Source organism: Chelon labrosus, assembly GCF_963514085.1.
Source record: "Chelon labrosus genome assembly, chromosome: 6".
NCBI lineage: Eukaryota > Metazoa > Chordata > Actinopteri > Mugiliformes > Mugilidae > Chelon > Chelon labrosus.
This window is the reverse complement of record NC_140342.1, coordinates 26,448,038-26,468,203: the sequence shown is the minus strand read 5'-3', so window position 1 is coordinate 26,468,203 and position 20,166 is coordinate 26,448,038. Positions and strand designations below refer to the sequence as shown.

The window sequence follows — 20,166 nt, the reverse complement described above, 5'->3', positions numbered from 1 at the left end:
ACTGGTGTAATATCTGGAAGTTACAATTAAGAGATTTGATAAAGAAACTCTGATAAATCTATCTGACTCTACATTACAACCAAAGCATCATGACTAACATTTGTGAATACTGATCAAAGCGATGAATGAGATGAACTGATGAGATCTGATGGAGAGAAAAGACCAGCAGAAAACAGTCAGTCAGCATGTGTGGAGTTGGTGGACGGTCCCTTGTTTCTGAAGCTCGTCAGCAGAGAGAGTCCACAGCAGTACACCAGACTTTTCACTATCAGCACTGTGTACAGCAGACAGAGCAGCTTCACTCTGCACTGAGACTGGAAGGACCCTGACAGACAGACAGATATGAATTAGTGGAAGTGTCAGATTAATCCTGTAAAGTTGTTCTAGTGTCCTCATTGGACATTGGAGCTGTCCATGCAGAGAGGCAGCAGGTGATCTTACAGTGATCTTGCTGCAGAGCTGGCAGGTCCGCTGGATCTCTCTCTGTAGGACTGGAGGCTGCTGGAGCTGGAACCTCTGAAACAGAAAAGGAGTCAAATGTTTGGAGCTGCAGTGAGAAATGTCAGTCCTCTGCTCCTCTGCTCTCTTTGACAGCATCTCCACATGAAGCTGAATCACTGCTGAACACAGTCACCAAGCCTTAATTACCTTGTTGGCTTTGGGGCTCTACTTTGGCCTTCACTGTGTCCTCCACTGTGACCTCCACTGTCTCCCCCTCGTGCTTGACGTAGCAGTGATATATATAGTTGTCCAGATCATCTCCATCCACCAGCCTGATGGAGGCGCTGCGTTCCGACTCTCTGAGCTCCAGCTGCTCTCCCTGAGCAGGGGTCAGCTCCTCCAGAGGGCCGTTCTTCTTCTGTCTTTTCCAGGAGAACTGGACCAGAGGAGGAGACATGGATGAGGCCAGACACAGCAGGGAGCTCTTCCCCTCCAGGTGGGCTCTGGATGCTGGTGGGTACACGCTCACCACGGGCTTCACTGCCTGCTCATCTGAAGTTTGACAGCACACACACATTGACACAGTCAACAGCAGCTTCCAGCACTGCTCTTCATTCAGTCTGATCCTGGAAACTACATGGACTCTGATCACTAAACTACTCATCAATACAGAACAAAGTTCAACCAGCATTAACCTTTTCAGCAGTCTGAGCTACAGTAGCTCGTCTGTTGGATGGAACCACAAGGGTCACTGATCCTTTGCTGCCCATGACCACCCTGTCTCTGGTTCTTCTCCTTCCTTGGACCACTTTTGATAGATACTGATCACTGCAGACCAGGAAAACCCCACAAGAGCTGCAGTTCTGGAGATGCTCTGACCCAGTCGTCTAACCACTTCACCGGTCATAATGTTACGGCTGATCGGTCTTCATATTCAGTATACATTATAATATATCTTCATGTACATTTCTGTTTCCAAAATAACTGATGCTATATAAAATCAATCAGAACAGATCCATTGGTTGATCAATCATCAGTTGTATAATCGAGCCTGCTCCCAGTAGACCAACCACACGCTGGACAATCACAACACAAACTGGAATATCCTTAATATATTTGGAAGAACTTATGTTTGCATATCATTTATTCTTTCATGTGCAATATACATACATACATACGTAAGTAGGATTTCTATTGTATTTCAGTTTCTATTCTTTGTATTTATTTAATGTTTTATTACTTCTTTTTATCTCCTGTGTGCTCTGTCCTTAAACTGTCTACTGCTGCAACGCTGCAAATTTCCCCACGGTGGGATAAATAAAGGATTATCTTATTTTATCTTCATCAAAAGACATTATTTGCTGGTTTTGAATTTGAATCCAACAACACGTTTCAAAGAAGTTGGGACAGAAACATGTCGACTGTGTTTCATCACGTCGTCTTTTATCAACTCACAGCTGCTGTAGTTTAGAACGGGAAATATTTTACAATTCGATTTAATATAAGATTTTAAATGCTCCTCTATTTTACTTTATTTGATTTTATTTTATTTGAAGAAAAGGCCTTCCAGAATAAGACGTCACCAGGATAGCAGCATTTGTTGCTCCAAAACCTCTACATACGGTTCAGCATTAATGGTGCGTTCACAAATCAGCCGCCTGAATTTAAATAAGTAACTATTCCTTTAAAAAAAAATTAAAAATCGTCTATGTACTATTTTCAATGAAATGAAATGAAATAATTTCCAAATCCCTGAATTGTGTTTTTCAATTGTACGTTTGTCATTTCACTGATTCCAATATGTATTCAATATTCCACATTTAAGAGCACAGACTTTCATCACTAATAAAACACATCAATGTACAAGTTTGTGTCAGTCATGTTCAAATGTTTAAATACTTTATGCTGATGATAGTAATAAAACACTGTTTGAGTCAATTCTATTTCTTCTAATATCACATTCACTTTGTGTTTTTTTCTTTTTCTATGAATCCATTATCAATTAAAGACACATTTACCATCAGATAAATAATAACTGACAGCCATTAGATCTGACAAGGTTCTAACTTTCAGAAATGATCCAATACAATCGATAGACACTTCAAAACAATCTGAAATAGCTGAACATCAAATATCATCTTGTTTTCAACAACACATGTCACAGAATTACTGAGATGATCAAATCCTAAATGTTTGGAACGTCACTAATATTTACAGAAATAAAGAAGAACTTTAGTTGTTCAGTCAGATTTCAACATGTTTTCAGAAATGATTGAGCTTTTCTTATGGAACAATGGCTGCAGGATGAATTCTCTACTAATGAGGAAAAAACTAACATGGAAAGGCTGAAGCAGCACAAACTGACTTTAAACACATTTTCAGCTTCTACAATAAAACAACTGAAGGAAAAGAAATGTTTCTTCTTACCTGTTACATACAGTTTAGTTCCAGAGCCCAAGATGAGGTAGCTGCCTCCCCACAGCGAAAAAGACTAATACAAAAACCTGTGTGCCGTTGAGAGAGTCAGCTGAGGTGAAGGAGTCCAAATGAGGAAGTAGGATCATATTTCAGCTCCATGATGTGTTTCTCTAATGTTCACATCAACATGACTGTCTCTTCTTCTCTTTTCTTTTAGCCACACTAGCAGCATGGCTCTGATGTTAATGTCAGTGGTTGCTCAGTCCACTACTTTAGTAGCGTGAGCCCCCGTGAGCCAACTCCACTGGAGCGCTCAGCAAGCTACATGACGTCATCAGAGACAGCTCATCCTGATGACGTTATTCTCACAATGGGAGACTTCAATCAGTGCAAGCTATGGACTGTATTCCTCAAATACTACCAAAAAAAATACTACAGAAAAAAAGAAAGATTAAATAAAATAAAGTAAAAAATAAGTAAAATAAAATAAAAATAGTATGAGCAAAAATGTACAAATTAGCATATTTACAAATCTACAGGAAATAGAGAGGGAAGAACATATATACACAGGGATGATAATAAGGTGCAATAGTGTTAACAGGAATAACATGGAGTTGTCTGTTTCAGAAAGGTGAGTTGTTGTACAGCTGGACTGAAAATGGTATGAATGAAGTCCTATAGCGTTCACTGTGGGAGTGGAGCTGGATCAGTCTGTTGGAGAATGAGCTCTTCAGCCCCTCTATTGTCTGTTGCGGATGTGATGGATTGTCCATGATGGAGAGCACAGTTACATATGGGGTGCACAGGGCTGCACGCCACCCCCACTTCAGACACACAGACCACATCTCTTCCTGTACCCAGCCTACAGATAAAACCAACAAAACCTGTCACTAAATAGTTTAAACTCTGGAGCACCCTGCAGGAATGTTTTGCTAGGACAGACTGGGATGTGTTTAAAGCTGCAGCCACACTGGAGGACTCTTCTGTTAGCACACAGGACTATGCTGAGTATGTGACTGGGTACATCAGCACTTGTGTTAACAACGTTGTACCCACCAGGACAGCTGGACAGCTTCTATTCTACTGCTGACTCCGGGTGGATGTGGCAGGGCCTGCAGTACATCACAGACTACAGGACCACCATCATCACCATGAGCTCCTCAGACAGCCTGCTGGATGACCTCAACACCTTCTACACCCGCTTTGAGACCTCCAGCCCACAGAACCCCCCTCCCCACCACCAACCGTCTCATCAGCCCAGGTACACAAAGCCCTGAAGAGGATCAACACCCACAAAGCAGCAGCGCCAGACAACATCCCTGGACGAGCCCTCAGAGCATGTGCCAACGAGCTGACAGATGTTCTCCATCTTCAACTTCTCTCAGAGCACCACCCCCTCATGCTTCAAGACAACAGCGTTCGTCCCCCTCCCCACCAACCTGCCTTAATGACTACAGGCCAGCAGCAATCACTTGAATCATCATGAAGTGTTTCCAGAGAGTGGTGCTGGCCCACATTCAGACCTGACACAACAGACTGGCTCTTGGACTTTTTGACTGGCAGGCCCCAGTCTGTCAGCATTGGTAACAGGACTTCAGCCAGCATCTCCATGAACACTGGCACCCCACAGGGTTGTGTCCTCAACCCCATCCTCTACACCCTGCTCACCCACGACTGTGTCTCCTCCCACAAGGATAACACCATCCTGAAGTTTGTGGACCACACTGCGGTGATAGGACACATCACTGATGAGGACAAAGTCTCCAGTCTGATCGCATGGTGTCAGGACAACAACCTCACCCTCAACATGGACAAGATCAGAGAGATGATAGTGGACATGAGGAAGGAAAGGAACCCTCATCAGCCAGGGTGAGCAGCTTCAAGTACCTGGGGTCCACATCACTGAAAACCTCACCTGGACACTGAACACCACACAGCTGGTTAAGAAGGCTCAACAGCGTCTGTACTTCCTGAGGAGGCTGAGAATTAGAATAAGAATAAGAAAACCTTTAATTGTCCCACAATGGGGAGATTGCAGTGTGCAACAGCATACAGAAATGACAGAGATAGAACAGATAATAGACATATTGCACATAGGAGTGCTCACCATGGAGCCTAACAGCAGCAGGAAGGAAAGACCTTCTGTATCTTTCCTTCACACATCGAGGGTGAAGCAGTCTGTCACTGAAGCTGCTCCTCAGTCCCTTCAGGTCACTATGGAGGGGGGCGGGACCCATCATCCAGCATGGAGGACAGTTCAGCCAGAACTCCCCCATCACCCACCTCCCCCACCGAGTCCAAGGGGCAGCCCAGGACAGAGCTGGACTTCCTGATGATCTTTTCCAGCTTCTTCCTTTCCCTCTCTGTGATGCCACTGCTCCAGACCATTCCACACAGGATGGCCAACGCCACCACAGAGCCTGCAGCGTGCGGCCAGTTCGAACGTTTTATATGGCAGCGATCTCACGTTGCCCATGGTTACGGAGAAAACAGCGCTGAAAAGTGAAGCGTCTCTTCTCTTCTCGATGTAGTTTTCCTGGCGGGTCCCATGAAGCATCTCCGGAGGGATCCCATGTCCATCCCGAGGGAAAACCACAGCGCCACGCAGGGCGATGAGCCGCTCCCTCCTGTAACCAATACGCGCGCTGGCCGCTTCTCGCATAGTTACGCCGCCGGCTTCCTGCATAGTAACGGTCTGGATGTTGTTAAAAATATTTGGCTATGGCGAGACTCCAAAATAAAAAACAAAACTAAAAAAGTGCAATGCTGTCTGAAAAAAGCATATACAAAAGTAATGTCCACAAAAAGGGAAGCAAAAAGTGAACTAAATTCGGAAAAAAGAGAGATAGAGTAAGAGCTGTTGCAAGCAGCTGCCAGCTTCAACCGGCGCCGCAGAAAGAAAAAAACAAACAACCCCTTTCGCTTTGGTCCTGCCTGCTTAATGCATTGGGCACAAAAAAAAAAAGAAAGAAAGAAAGAAAAACAGTCAGCACAAGAGTTTGTTTCCAGGAAATTCAGGATTAAACAGTTACTGTTTAATCATGTTATTGTAGTTACTTATTATTAATTGTTATTGTTATTTGTGTTTAAAGTGAGCAGTATAGTCTGACGGCCTGTAATCAACTCTGTCTCCATTCATTTTTCCTCAGAGTTTTCCCGCCAATATGGAGGTCTCAACAAAAAAGTCACTAATATTCTGGCTAATGTTCTATGACCAATCTGGACTAAAGGATGGATGATGGATTGACATCAACCTTTCTAACACATTCTTGGTCCCCAGAGGATCATCTTCATTAACTGACTTAGAGAGTGTGAGGACGAAACAACACTGCATCATTTTATTTTGCTGTTTGATCAGTGAAGTGGTCACTAAGTTTCAGACTCCAACGCTCACAAGCATCGACTCAGGCCTGCACAGTTTTATTTGAATAGACATTCCTTTTATTTTTTGGTTTAGTGCAGAGTGAATGTGTGTTTAAGTTAAAAGATTTTATTTTTATATTTCAAAAGCATAGCTACATGGGACAGGTGCTGCACTGATGATTGTCTGACTAGCTCCATCATCAGATCAACATTTGAATTTGTCTGATCCTTTGATTTATGAGCAAATATCACATATTCCATGATATTTGCTCATTTTAAATACACTGCGTGGCCAAAAGAAAAGTCTCCACCTGAATTTAACTTAGCAAATAGGTACGCACCTCCTATTGGATAATTACTGCATGGGTGATTATCTTTCAGCTGGCAACAAGTGTTTTTTTTTTTTTACCTCAACTGATGCAATGAGTAGCTTCTCATTTCATAAACAACTATGTCTAAAGACACATCCTGTGGTCGTGGAAAAGATGTTAGTCTGTTTGAGAAGGGTCAAATCATTGGTATGCATCAAGCAGAGAAAACATCTAAGGAAATTGTAGAAACTACTAAAACTGGGTTAAGAACTGTCCAACACATTATTAAAACAGGAAGGATAATGGAGAACCATCATCATCGAAAATATCTGGGATGTGCTGGAGAAGGCTTTGTGCAGTGGTCAGACTCTCCCATCATCAATACAAGATCTTGGAGAAAACTTAATGCAACACTAGATGGAAATAAATCTTGTGACATTGCAGAATCTTATGAAAACAATGGCAAATGTGTGCTGTAATACAAGCTAAAGGCGATCCAATGAAATACTGATGTGTGACGTTTTGTTTGGTTGTGACTTTTAGAGATTATTTAGATTTTATTCCATTTTGCCCACATATAATTTAGCTACCACCCGTCCTCTTGACTGTGATGACATTCTGTGATTTAGTTAGCATGGATGCTATAAAGAGGAACATGAACTATTGAATGAAGCTTTATTTCTGGGTCTTTTGTTTTTGGGAGGTGTGAGAGTATTTCTACAATTCTAGGTTTAACCATTTGCAGTCTATGAAGGACAAACACAGCAGGGGCCTCTGGACTGGGTGTGGAAGGAGAGGATAAGGAAGAGGAGGAAGAATTGGTTGTTTTATTTGTGTCAGCAATCAGCATTGAGTTAGAGACTGTCCAAGAGTCTGGAATAACCAGGGTGGACAGAAGACAGCAGAGGACTGATGGTGAACGAGGCTGGGGACAGATCTGGATCTGAGGGACTCTGTGGACAGTAAGAAGACATCCTCAGGACAGATAGAGAGTTTGAGAAAGGTGATAGAAGATGAGAGTGAAAGTGATTTACTGAGTATGTGATGATTGTATTTGATGAAGATAAATGTGATGCTGATGGCTACAAAATAAATATGATGCATGGTGGAATGGAGATTTCTATTTCAGGGCCTGGAGCTACAGACTGATGAATGAAAGGAGAGAACAAATTCACCAGATCCCAAACTGTCCATTCTCTGATGAGTCACCACAAGGGAGACCTGCACAATATTAGGAAGGTGGTCATAATGTTATGCCTGATTGGTATGGAGCTTCATCTTCATCTGAAACATTTGTCTGAAATAATTTATTCTATTGAACTTTGACTTTTAAAATCTCTTTGTGTTCTTTTGCTCTTTCATTGAATTCTTTTGATTGACTTTGTATTTCTGCTCTTTGTTCTTCTCTGTCTTGTTTTCATCTTTTTTCTAACTGTTGAAATATCTGCTAACAACATCAATAAATCTGATGTCAAATAAATAGTGAGAGCAGGAAAGAAGAATCTCCCTCAGCTCAGTATGTTTGGGACTCTGTCTGAGATGGAGGTGAAATATGTGAACCTGGGCTGTGGTTTACTGCTCTCTTCCTGTCACAAACACTGTTTGACATCTGTTCATCTGTTGGTTTTTGTTCAGGCTGCTTGCATCATTTCTCACTGTGGGTACCAACAGGAGCAGTAATAGGTGGCTGAATGATCGACTTTAACATTCTTTATCTCCAGTTTACAAACATTCCAATTGTACACAGATGTGAAATCATCTTGCTGAGGATGATTGTAACCTTTATAATTTTCACCATTACTTTTATCAATACGAAGAATCATTCTGAATGTTTCTGTTTCTTTCTTCTGGTACCAGAATACATAACTATCACACTGGTCAGTTCCTTCACATGTGAAGGAGACTGTTTGACCAACTCTCCTGGTCAATGTTAACTGGTCCTGGGTCAGCTCCGCTGCCATGGCAACCAGTGCTGTAGAGACACAGACAGATAGATGAAGGTTAGTGAGACAGTGTTTGTTAAAGGTGGAGTTTGTTGGAAACACTCACCTGAACACAGACAGCACAGAGCAGCAGCTGGGAGGAAAAGCATTTTGTGCAGTGGTGTGTCCTCTGGTGAACCTGGGGAGAAGTGGAGCTCTGATGCAGCTGAGGCCCAACAAGGACGAGCTGTGAGATCAGACGAGGCCACGTGGTTTCTAGCAGGTCCTCAAAGCTCCCATCAGCCCCTGCAGCCCACAGATGAGACTGCTGCTGCTGATTGACAGCTCAGATGAAGCTGCTGTGTGCTTTCATGGTCTTGATTTCAATCTGACAGCAGATGAAAAAAATCTGGGTCACACGATGCAGAAAGACTAAAAAACATTCATGTTCCCACAAACATATTCAGGTTGGTGGTGAATTTAGTAACACAGACTGTTATCTGTTGTTGAAGAGCTGAGATGAAAACACAAAACTACAAATCCACACAGCTCCTCAACTCTGATTGAACTCTAACTATTTGACATTTTAAGAGATGAAAGCATTAAAAATCCTTGACAGAGCAGCTTTACTGTATAATATGTAATATTACTGTGCAGCTTTAATATCTCTCAGGACATACAGGAGGAATTTGACAAGTGAAAGCAGAAGATCAAATGTTTGACTTCAACTCCTAAAAGTAGAATCAAAGCTCAGTGACTCTGAGAGATTTTGGTCAGTTAGAAGAGATTTCCTGCTCTGACATGTTTGATAAATCCAGAGTTGATCAGCTCTGATCATTTTGTTGCTGCCTGAGGCTGAAATGAAGAAGCAAAGAGAAGCAGCGTCATCCTGTGGTGAGTCACTGGAAGTACAAAGGCATCCAGACGGCTCGCTGAAGGTGAATTTCTCTTCAGCTGGAAAGTGGAGGAGAGCAGGAGGCATGTGGAAGAGACAATAAGCTGCAGCCCACTCTGTGTATCACAGCTTGATTTTTTCTCTTTCCTCTTCCATCAATCATCTCACCACCCCTCCCATTTATGTGCTGACGCTTCAGATGGAGCTGATCGCTAGACTGGGAACTACTGGACTGAACTATCAAACTGTAGATAAAGAAGTGGCTCCATCAGTAAAATGCTGCTGAAGCTTTGGTTGATCAGGATCAAAAACAGACATAAAAAGCTCCTAAAAATTTAACTTCAACTGAAAGATTCAATTATTTTGAGCATTTCCGAAGGTATTTCTCTTCCATATGTTGTGTTCCAGGTGGAGGTATTTCAGGGCAGCAGTTAACGACTGAATCAGCAGAAAATAAACTGGTTTAAACTGGTTTCAGGATTAAATTTGGATTTACTACAGTAGACGCAGAAGTGGTCGACTTAAACTTTAAACATGAAACAAAAACAGTGTCAGAGTGAATACATTTAGTCATCAATTAAAATAAAAAATAATATATCCCTTAAGTTAAATCATTTAGTTGATTTTTGTTTTGTCTTCATGGACTTTAGAGTTAATATTCCTGCAGGTAATTGATGATATGATCCGAAGTGAGATTTAAAAATGTAGCGGAACAAAATATTAACTCCCTTCCTCTGCCGGAACTTTATAGTGTTACACCAGGCGGAAGTGGTTTGTTTTTTAAACTCCGTTAGTAGTGTTGTTGTGTTTCTGTGTTTGTGGACTGAGCTGGAAGACGGTTGTGTCGTGTCGTCGTGTCCCAGATAAATATTAGAGCTGTTGAAGTAACAATGTCTTCAGCTGAGAGTTTGAGAGAGTTGATCATCGAGCGACTAACTGCTGCTGCTGAAGAAATATTCAGACTCTTTGAAAGAACTGTCGTCCAGTACGAGGAAGAGATCGATCGTCAGCGCAGACTGCTGGATATCACCTGGAAACCCGAGATAAAGTTACACAGAATAGGTGAGTAGAACTAGAATGGTCTAAATGAACTAACTAATGAATGGAAACACACAGTATGGAGAAGACACAGAGGAAAGACACTCAGCTACAAGACTGATAACATGCTAAGAGGCTAACTTGCACAGCTAACGCTACATGGATTTAAACTAGAACATATTTGCTCAGATGTGTTTTCCTGTCATCACATTAGTAACCTTTATGTTGTGTCTCTTTGTCCCTCCAGACCTCCCACAGCAACATGTCTGTACGGAGGAGGAGGTTCTCAGTGACCAGCAGCTCTGGAACCAGGAGAGGAACTCCAGTCTGGACCAGGAGGAACCAGAACCTCCACAGATGAAAGAGGAACAGGAGGAACCAGAACCTCCACAGATGGAAGAGGAATGGGAGGAACCAGAACCTCCACAGATGAAGGAGGACCAGGAGGAACTCTGCAGCAGTCAGCAGGGAGAACATCTTGTTCTGAAGCAGGAGACTGATTCCTTGATGGAGACTCCTACTGATGAGGAAAGTGAGCACAGTGAACCAGAACCAAACAGTGACCAGCTCCTCTCTAACAACCCTCCTGTAGCTGAGAGCCCAGATCAGGAAGGCAGCAAACATGTAGACTCAGGATCAACTAGAAATGCAGAGCTGAATCCAAAGAAGAGACGTCACAGAGACACAAGACACAGTAACAATGTAGACAACTCTCCCATGTCAGAGAGTCAGTGTGATACTGACACAGGTAGAAAGTCTGTAACATGTGACGTCAGTGGAAAAACCTTTAAGAACATGTCTGAAATGAAGAGACATTACAGAATCCACACAGGTGAGAGTATGCATTCTTGTCAAACATGTGGTAAAGTCTTCAGGCAACGTAGTAAATTAACCAGACACTTGAAGACTCACGCAGGTGACAGACGCTACATTTGTAAAATACATGGGAAAAGATTTATTAACTGGTCATCAATTAGACATCATATGGAAACCCACCCAGGCAAGAAGCCGTTCTCTTGCAAGACATGTGGGAAATGTTTCAGTCGAAATTGTAATTTGATTAAACACATGAGGACTCACACAGGTGAGAAGCCGTACGGTTGTGACACATGTGGTAAAACCTTCACTGAAGGTGGTAGTTTAACGAAGCACATGAGGACTCACACAGGTGAGAAGCCGTACGGTTGTGACATATGTGGTAAAACCTTCACTCAAAATACTCATTTAACTAATCACATGAGGACTCATACAGGTGAGAAGCCGTACGGTTGTGACACATGTGGTAAAACCTTCACTGAAGGTGGTAGTTTAACAAAGCACATGAGGACTCACACAGGTGAGAAGCCGTACGGTTGTGACACATGTGGTAAAACCTTCACTCAAAATACTCATTTAACTTATCACATGAGGATTCACACAGGTGAGAAACTGTTGTCCTGAAACATCTGTGGGGAAAAAATCTCTGGGAAGCTGAGCTTGAAAAACACGTCAGAATTAGTAGGGAGTAAACGTTGTAGCAGATCAGTGTTGTTTTTGGCAGCCATTTTAGATTTAGTCTTAGTCTTAGTCTTTTGGATGAAATTTCTTATTAGTTTTAGTCACATTTTTGTCATTTCTATATGTGATGGTTTTAGTCTAGTTTTCGTCGACGAAAACACAAAAAGGTTTTAGTCTAGTTTTAGTCAAGTTTAGTTAAAAGAAAAAAAGAAAGTATTTTCACCAATAATTACAATAACAACGGAATGGTTTTAGACAGACAAGTTTTCCACCCAACAGCAAATACTTTCTGGGGGGTATTCCAGAAAGCAGGTTTAACAAACACTGAGATAAAACTTAACCTCTGGGTTGTCTGAACCTGAGGCGACTAAACCCGAGCTGTCGGTTCCAAAACACCGGTTAGCAATCAGTTCAATCAACCCCGGATTGTTTAACCCAGAGTTGTGCGCGATCACGGCGAAGTTATAAAGGCATCATCTATTGAGAGTCGAAACCATGAGTAAAAATGGCAAAGCGCAGAGCAGCCTATTTTTCTGAAGCGGAGCAGCAAGTTCTGCTCGAGGCGTACGAGGAGGAAAGAGCGATAATCACGAAAAAAACCAATACTTGCGCGTCTGCCAAGGAACGAGATCTTGCTTGGCAGAGAATTGCCGACCGCGTAAATGCGTAAGTTTAGTAGGCTATAGCACATTAATGTGTCAGAAGCACAATAATTCAGTAGATATTAGGCTACATATTAACTGCTTTGTATGAGACTTTCTTATACTATAGACTACCTTGTCATATATTGTATTATTTTTAATTAGATGTAACCCGACCGCCCTCAAGAGAACGTGGCCGCAGGTCAAAACAAAATATAAAAACATTGTCCAAGTTGGTAAGATATATCTGGGTGCATCATCTTAGACATCACTTATCCAGTATTATATTCTTGAATTGCCATATTGCAACAAGTTACATTCATTTCAAAGCCAATAGGAAGAAAGCAGAAGAGAGGAAGACCGGTTCTGGGCCAGCGGTGTCCCCCCTCACCCCTGTGGAGGAGTTGGCGATCAGTATCAATCGAGGGCGTCCGATGATGGAGGGGATTTCTGGGGGCACGTCATCGGAGCCCTCAACCTCCCAGGAGGAGCAAAATGAACAAGTGCAATGCATTTTCCCTAATAGGCCTACGCCTAAATCACTTATGTCTAATTTGTGTAGCCTTGCAAGTTCGAAAATGACCAATTTATGAACTTCTCAGTTGTAGGTGGAGGTGGAGTGGTGGAGCCCGCACGCGCGCGCAACAATTACGATGAGCGAATCCACGATGCGTAACGTTCGAAATGTGGGGATGGAGAATGTTGTTTAAATATATTAAAGATTCCGCAGAAAAACAGTAGCGCTCTGGCAAAAACTCATCAGGAAAAGAAAGGATATTAAGTCGTGGTCTTATCACCCTCTCACGGTGAATAGCCCGAATGATTTGTGCTTCAATGTCAACTGGATCTTCCTCAAAAGGAAACGTCATTGTGTGACAAGTGTGGAAACAGCGGTCTGGCTGAACGTGCACTTAAATACCCGAACATAACCTGAACAAAACCTACCCCTACCAGGTTAAGTTCAGAGCCTATGTTACTATAGTTACTTACATAGCCTGATCATTTTTGAGCGTTCTGGAACCGAAATCCCAGGTTTACCGCTAACTCTGGGTTTACATACCCAGTTAAGTTCAGAGCCTATGTTACCATAGTTACTTACATAGCCTGATCATATTTGAGCGTTCTGGAACCGAAATCCCAGGTTTACCGCTAACTCTGGGTTTACATATCCAGTTAAGCCAGTAAACCTGCTTTCTGGAATACCCCCCTGATCTACTATAAGGATTATGCATTACACACAGATAAAATGGTAACAGTGTATTTAAAAAAACTGGTGCACTGCACCTTTACAAAAGTAGCGCTGTCTCTTTAAGAAAGACGGTAGTCTTGAGTTGTTGAAGTTGTGCGTGGCTGTGGATGTGTGCCGCTGAACTGAGGGCATGTTGGAAATATAAAGTAAAAATAAATAAAGATGAACGTTTGTCTTGCTGTTTGTTTTGGAGTTGCAACAGATAAATGTTTTAGACTAACATCTAAAAAAAGTTTTCAGTGGCACGCGATCTACCCGCACTACCTTCGCGATCTACCGGTTGATCGCGATCGACGTAATGAGCCCCCCTGCCATAGATCATCTCGTCGTTTCTGACCACCAAGGCCCTTGCCGCTGCCACTAAGGTCCATCATTTAGTGTGACTGTGACGGCAGGCGTGTTGTGCAGAATGTGCACAGATGCTGGTGTGATGGCATGTGGTGGGCGTGACCAAACAAGGATAGGATGCAGCACCATTGCTGATACTGTTTAGCTCTTGACAGACAATAGGCAGAAATGTCATACATTTTGAACGTCTGACAGACCACCCACAACATATTATCATGAACAAAAGGGGAAATAATTTCGTCACGGTCATCGTTGACGAAAACACCCACGAACATTTTCGTCCAGTCTCGTCTCGTCAACGAAAGCTTACAAACGTCTCGTCATGTTTTCGTCATGAAAAAAAGGTTCGTCAACGAAATAATTTCGTCATCGTCATCGTCGACGAAAACAACACTGTAGCAGATATCTGCTCTAATGCAGCTGAGTTAAAATACTTTATATATATATTTTTCAGCACATTCTGCAAAAACAAGCCACTCACTTTAAGCATAAAAATATCCACTCTGGACATTAAACAGATGGAAGGAGACATCTCCCTCTACCTGGGACGACCATCTAACTGACACTTGAGTTTACAACAGGATTTGGAGAGGACCACTTTACGACCACCTTTGTTCGTTAACCTAAAGGTTGTGCAGGAGCCACAGGACAAGGAGAAGATAAGACAACCAGACTGTGTTTTAATGGTGAGAACTGAAAGAACATGGCTAACACAACAACTCGTCCAGAGACTGCAGTACCATGTAGAGAAACTGACAATGTATCAGTGACTTTACTGCATGTCAGACTGTGTGAGGTTGGTTTATGAAATCTGGTTTTGACCAGTGTCCGACTGCACATTCAGTTTGAGGCTGGTAAACTGTGCAGTGGATATGTGGTGAATCTTCCAGAAGCAAAGAACTAAACTTTTACAGGATATGAAAATGAAGTACTCTGGATGATCTATGAAGTTCTTTGTGGTGTATCATCATTAGTACTGAAAACACCAGGGCCGGCGCTAGCCATTTGGGTGCCCTAAGCACAAATGCTTGGTGGTGCCCCCCCCCCCAACCAACCAACCAACCAACCAACCAACCACCACCAAAGGAATAACAACCATTCAGAATTTCTTAGGTTCTCTTTACTTCCAAAATAACTGCTGCAAATAAATAATTTTACATTAACAATGGCACCAAACATGAAAAGAAATAAATATATAATATATATATATATATATATATATATATATATATATATATATTCTACTGAAATGCATTTTTGATTGAACCATCATACAAAAATATTGCACACATTAGTCTTTTATATAGGCCTATGTGTCACTGGAACATTTAAAATTCAAAACTCTATTTTACCTTTAAAAGAGGTCTGATGAGGCACAATATAATAATTCTGTACATAATTTGACAACTCTGTGAATATGAAAATATACAAACACTGGGATCGTGGGTTTTTTTTTCTAATTGCAGTTTCACCAACAGATGTCGCCCTTGGCCTATGAACCTCTTGAAAATGACCGCATAGAAAAACAACGAAACTTATCTAAAGCGGTCTAATTTGGCAAAATCACATCATGTTCAGTTGCAGGGTTTTTCTAAAGTTCACCTTACCAAGAGCCGTTTCCCACTCATCATTTCATTATGTTGTGAAAGTGTCACCTGTGGCGTTACCTTTTCACTAAACATCGTTTGATCATAATTGATAACAAACGCCAAAAACGCGTCCTGAAATGCAAAGCAAACTAGGCTAATAGGCTAACGTTACTTACCTGACTATATCTCTGATGGCTAAAAGAAATAGCAAGCCCAGTTTAAGCATAATCAAACATAGCATTGCTAGCTGACTAACTGATAAGTCTACCGTGCAAAAACGCAACACAGGTTCTTTTTTATTTATTTATTTGTGATCGTACAGTAGACAGTAACGTTGCAGTAGCCCACACAGCAGCACAGGTTCGCGTGGCCGTCGTCAGATTTGGAAGTCGCTGAAAAGGCTCTTTCGAGGTTGTGGCTTCGAGTCGACTTCAGTGAGGCGCCTTCAGTGAGGCGCGGTGGTTTATGGGATGAGTAGTTCCTTCTCTCGGAAATGAAAATATGTACACAGTCTTGTACCTTTGACTTTTTTTTGGACTTTCTCTTCGTTTTTTCACTCGAAATGATATGTTATATGCTTATGAGTTCAGCCGTAGCTGGTTATCTTAAGACATGCTCTAAAACTCTTTAGATACGGATTTTTCCAAAACGTCAATGGGAGAAATGAATGGGAACCGTACTTCCGGCACCTCCGCTCTCTTTGGCTGTGGGCGGGACTGTGACGCTCTATTGAAGCATAATCGAACAGACCACTGGGAGGTGGGGAAGGGGGGCACCAGAGGGAGACTGGAGAGAGGGCCGCACAGGAGATTCACCTTTTTCTCGACTAATTTGGTCTAGGCCTATATTACTTTTGTATATTAACATGCTTTAGACACATTTTATTTGTTATTTATACTAGTAGCCTATTGTGATGATTTTTCACGACCCAGATTTTTTGGTGCCCCCCCCAGGCACTTGGTGCCCTACGTGCAGTGCGTGATGTGCGTGTGCGGAGCGCCGGCACTGGAAAACACTGTTCCCTGTCAACTGGAATCTTCTCTTTGTTTCTGAGCTTCTATCATTTGATGTTTCTATGTGTTTTTGATTTCATCGAATTTTTCTACTTTCCAACTTTAGAGGTGACACAGACCAAGAGGAGTTATTCTAAGAGTTGATTTTATAGTTCTCTGTGTCACCAGAGATTTAAATAGAAACGTTTTGAGTCCACAGTTGGGAAGTAAGTTGTTGACTGAAGTTATTTGAAATACGGATGTTTACCGCCATCTCGTGGCCAAAGTCTGGAACTGCGGTACTGCATTTTAAATGGCTTGAAGAGTGGTGTTTATGTGATTAGAATAACTAATATAAAGTAGATATACAGTCATAAATACAATATAACGAGGGCATTTCAGTGCATCACTGCCACGCCAGAAAAAAACAAACAAACGAAAAACAGATCAGTGTTAGTGAAAGTGAGTTAATAGGTTTTAACGTGAATACTGATCCATTTGTCTTTTTCTGGCGTGGTAGTGATTCATATGTATGTATATATTTTACTATGAGGTAGAAGTGCTTTTATTCTGTGAATAAAATGGTGAAATACATCCGTTTCACTTTTATCAATTCTAACAGTTTCACCATTGATGGTATTTAAAGCATTAAAATTTATTCATTACCAGGTGTGTTGTGTTCATCTTAGTTATTTTCAACCCACAGTTTTCCATTGAGGGGATTGACTTTCTAACGGGGAATGACACTTAGCTTTATTGTGTGACACTGATTCCCATTAGACAGTCTCCAAATGAGCTTGACTGGAAGTTTCCAGCAGTTCCAGCAGCTTGTGCTGTTACTCGATCTGTGCTCAAATTATGTCAGCTAATCAGAAGCTTCTAAAGCCATGACATAATTCTGGAAAAGTTTAAGCTGTTTAAAGGCATAGTCAACTGAATATATGGAATTAAGATATAGTGAAGAAGAAGTGAAATAATCTATCTGTAGACAATTGATGGAAAAATGACTTGAGTCACAAAGGAAGCTTCCTCAGGAGTCACCCACGTTTATATCGTGTGTTAGCAAATGAGTCTGGGAAGGAGTATCAGCAAACAAGGATTTACTAGACTCAATGAACTCTACCAGATCAGAACACTATACATCAGAAAGATGAGCCAAGCAACCTGAGAGATTGTTCAAAATGTCAGAGTTTGACAACTTTCCTTGGGTCAAGGCCACTGACAAACCACAGTCCCTCACTTCAGCACTGGACAGCTCCTCTGAACCCTCTCTACTGCCAGGCTAACACAAGGAGAGGTAACTTCAGCACTGGACAGCTCCTCTGAACCCTCTCTACTGCCAGGCCAACACAAGGAGAGGTAACTTCAGCACTGGACAGCTCCTCTGAACCCTCTCTATTGCCAAGGCAAGAAACCGTAGCCTGTAACAGAGCGTATAATTAGGACTGTTGGTTCTAGATATTTAAGTTAAACACTAAACAAAATGCTCAACAGACATGGCATTTTACACTCTGGTTATTCAAATTTAGATTTTTAATGTATGGAAATGCATTGCTGCCAACCAGAAAAACTTCATCAGTATCAGTAACGTGATCTTTGATCTGCTTTACTTTTTTTGGCAGCAATTCGTTTCCATGAAAATGACAGCGTTATGTTATATTCATGATATTATTGTCTGTTTGGTTACTCTTTATTTTGAAAGCACACACAGGAAGTTTATTTTATGCTGTCACCTCTAACTTGAAGACGTGTATGTGTTGCAGTTCCTCCCTGTGACCAGTAGAGGGAAGTAAATGTTTAAAATGTCTTCCTATCAAACGTCAACTCAATATGAAGTAAACTGTCTTTAAAACTGCACTAAGTGTTGCAGTTTTATTCCAGTGTGGGATAAATTAAAGGATTAACTTTTAGGATTATTTTATTTGTATTAATGAAAATAATAATGAGTTATTGCCGTTGATTTGGACAGTTAATAAGTTATTATAATCACATAAACACCGCTCGTTTCATTTAAAATGCAGTACTGCAGTTCCACACTATGACCATGAGATTTCAAACACCTTCCGTCAACCTCCAGGGATTTATTTCAGATAAAATAATCAAAGTGAATGAATTTTCAGTGATTAGTTCATAATTTAAAGACTTTTACATATCGTTTCTTTTCATTTGAAATAATCCTACTGTCACCTTTAAGAGTCATTGAACTGATTCTGTTCAAAGTGTAAACGTGTTTTCAGGAGAACAGTCCTTTAATAGAAGAGTATTAACTTTCACCACCAACCTGAATGTGTTTGTGGGAACATGAATGTTTTTTAGTCTTTCTGCATCATGTGACCCAGATTTTTTTCATCTGCTATCAGATTGAAATCAAGACCATGAAAGCACACAGCAGCTTCATCTGAGCTGTCAATCAGCAGCAGCAGTCTCATCTGTGGGCTGCAGGGGCTGATGGGAGCTTTGAGGACCTGCTAGAAACCACGTGGCCTCGTCTGATCTCACAGCTCGTCCTTGTGGGGCCTCAGCTGCATCAGAGCTCCACTTCTCCCCAGGTTCACCAGAGGATACACCACTGCACAAAATGCTTTTCCTCCCAGCTGCTGCTCTGTGCTGTCTGTGTTCAGGTGAGTGTTTCCAACAAACTCCACCTTTAACAAACACTGTCTCACTAACCTTCATCTATCTGTCTGTGTCTCTACAGCGCTGGTTGCCATGGCAGCAGAGCTGACCCAGGACCAGTTAACATTGACCAAGAGAGTTGGTCAACCAGTCTCCTTCAGATGTGGACGAACTGACCAGTGTGACTTTAATTGGATATACTGGTACCAGAAGAAAGAAACAGAAACATTCAGAGGGATTCTTCGTATGAATAAACGTAATGGTGTCATAGATTCACGTTACAATCATCCTCAGGAAGATGATTTCTCAGCTGTGTATAATCAGAACATTTGTGAATTGGAGATAAGGAAAGTTAAAGTCGATCATTCAGCCACCTACTACTGCTTCTGTGGGAAGAACGATCCCCACAGTGAGAAATGATGCGAGCAGCCTGAACAAAAACCAACAAATGAACAGATGTCAAACAGTGTTTGTGACAGGAAGAGAGCAGTAAACCACAGCCCAGGTTCACATATTTCACCTCCATCTCAGACAGAGTCCCAAACATACTGAGCTGAGGGAGATTCTTCTTTCCTGCTCTCACTATTTATTTGACATCAGATTTATTGATGTTGTTAGCAGATATTTCAACAGTTAGAAAAAAGATGAAAACAAGACAGAGAAGAACAAAGAGCAGAAATACAAAGTCAGTCAAAAGAATTCAATCAAAGAGCAAAAGAACACAAAGAGATCTTAAAAGTCAAAGTTGAATAGAATGAATGATTTCAGACAAATGTTCCAGATGAAGATGAAGCTCCTCTGCTCTGAGCTGCTGCTGGAATAAAGTCCATTCCTGCTCCTCAATGT

General features: G+C 41.6%; 1 protein-coding gene across 1 annotated transcript; it reads left to right on the top strand.

Moving 5' to 3' along the window:
- Positions 1–5,407: 5,407 nt before the first annotated feature.
- On the top strand, positions 5,408–18,487 carry LOC311488923 (uncharacterized protein; the record flags this gene model as incomplete). Its single annotated transcript, XM_084545791.1, has 3 exons — positions 5,408–5,546; positions 10,636–11,556; positions 18,468–18,487. 3 exons carry the CDS (start codon positions 5,408–5,410, stop codon positions 18,485–18,487), a joined length of 1,080 nt encoding a protein of 359 aa, XP_084401917.1.
- Between the last annotated feature and the right edge of the window lie 1,679 nt (positions 18,488–20,166).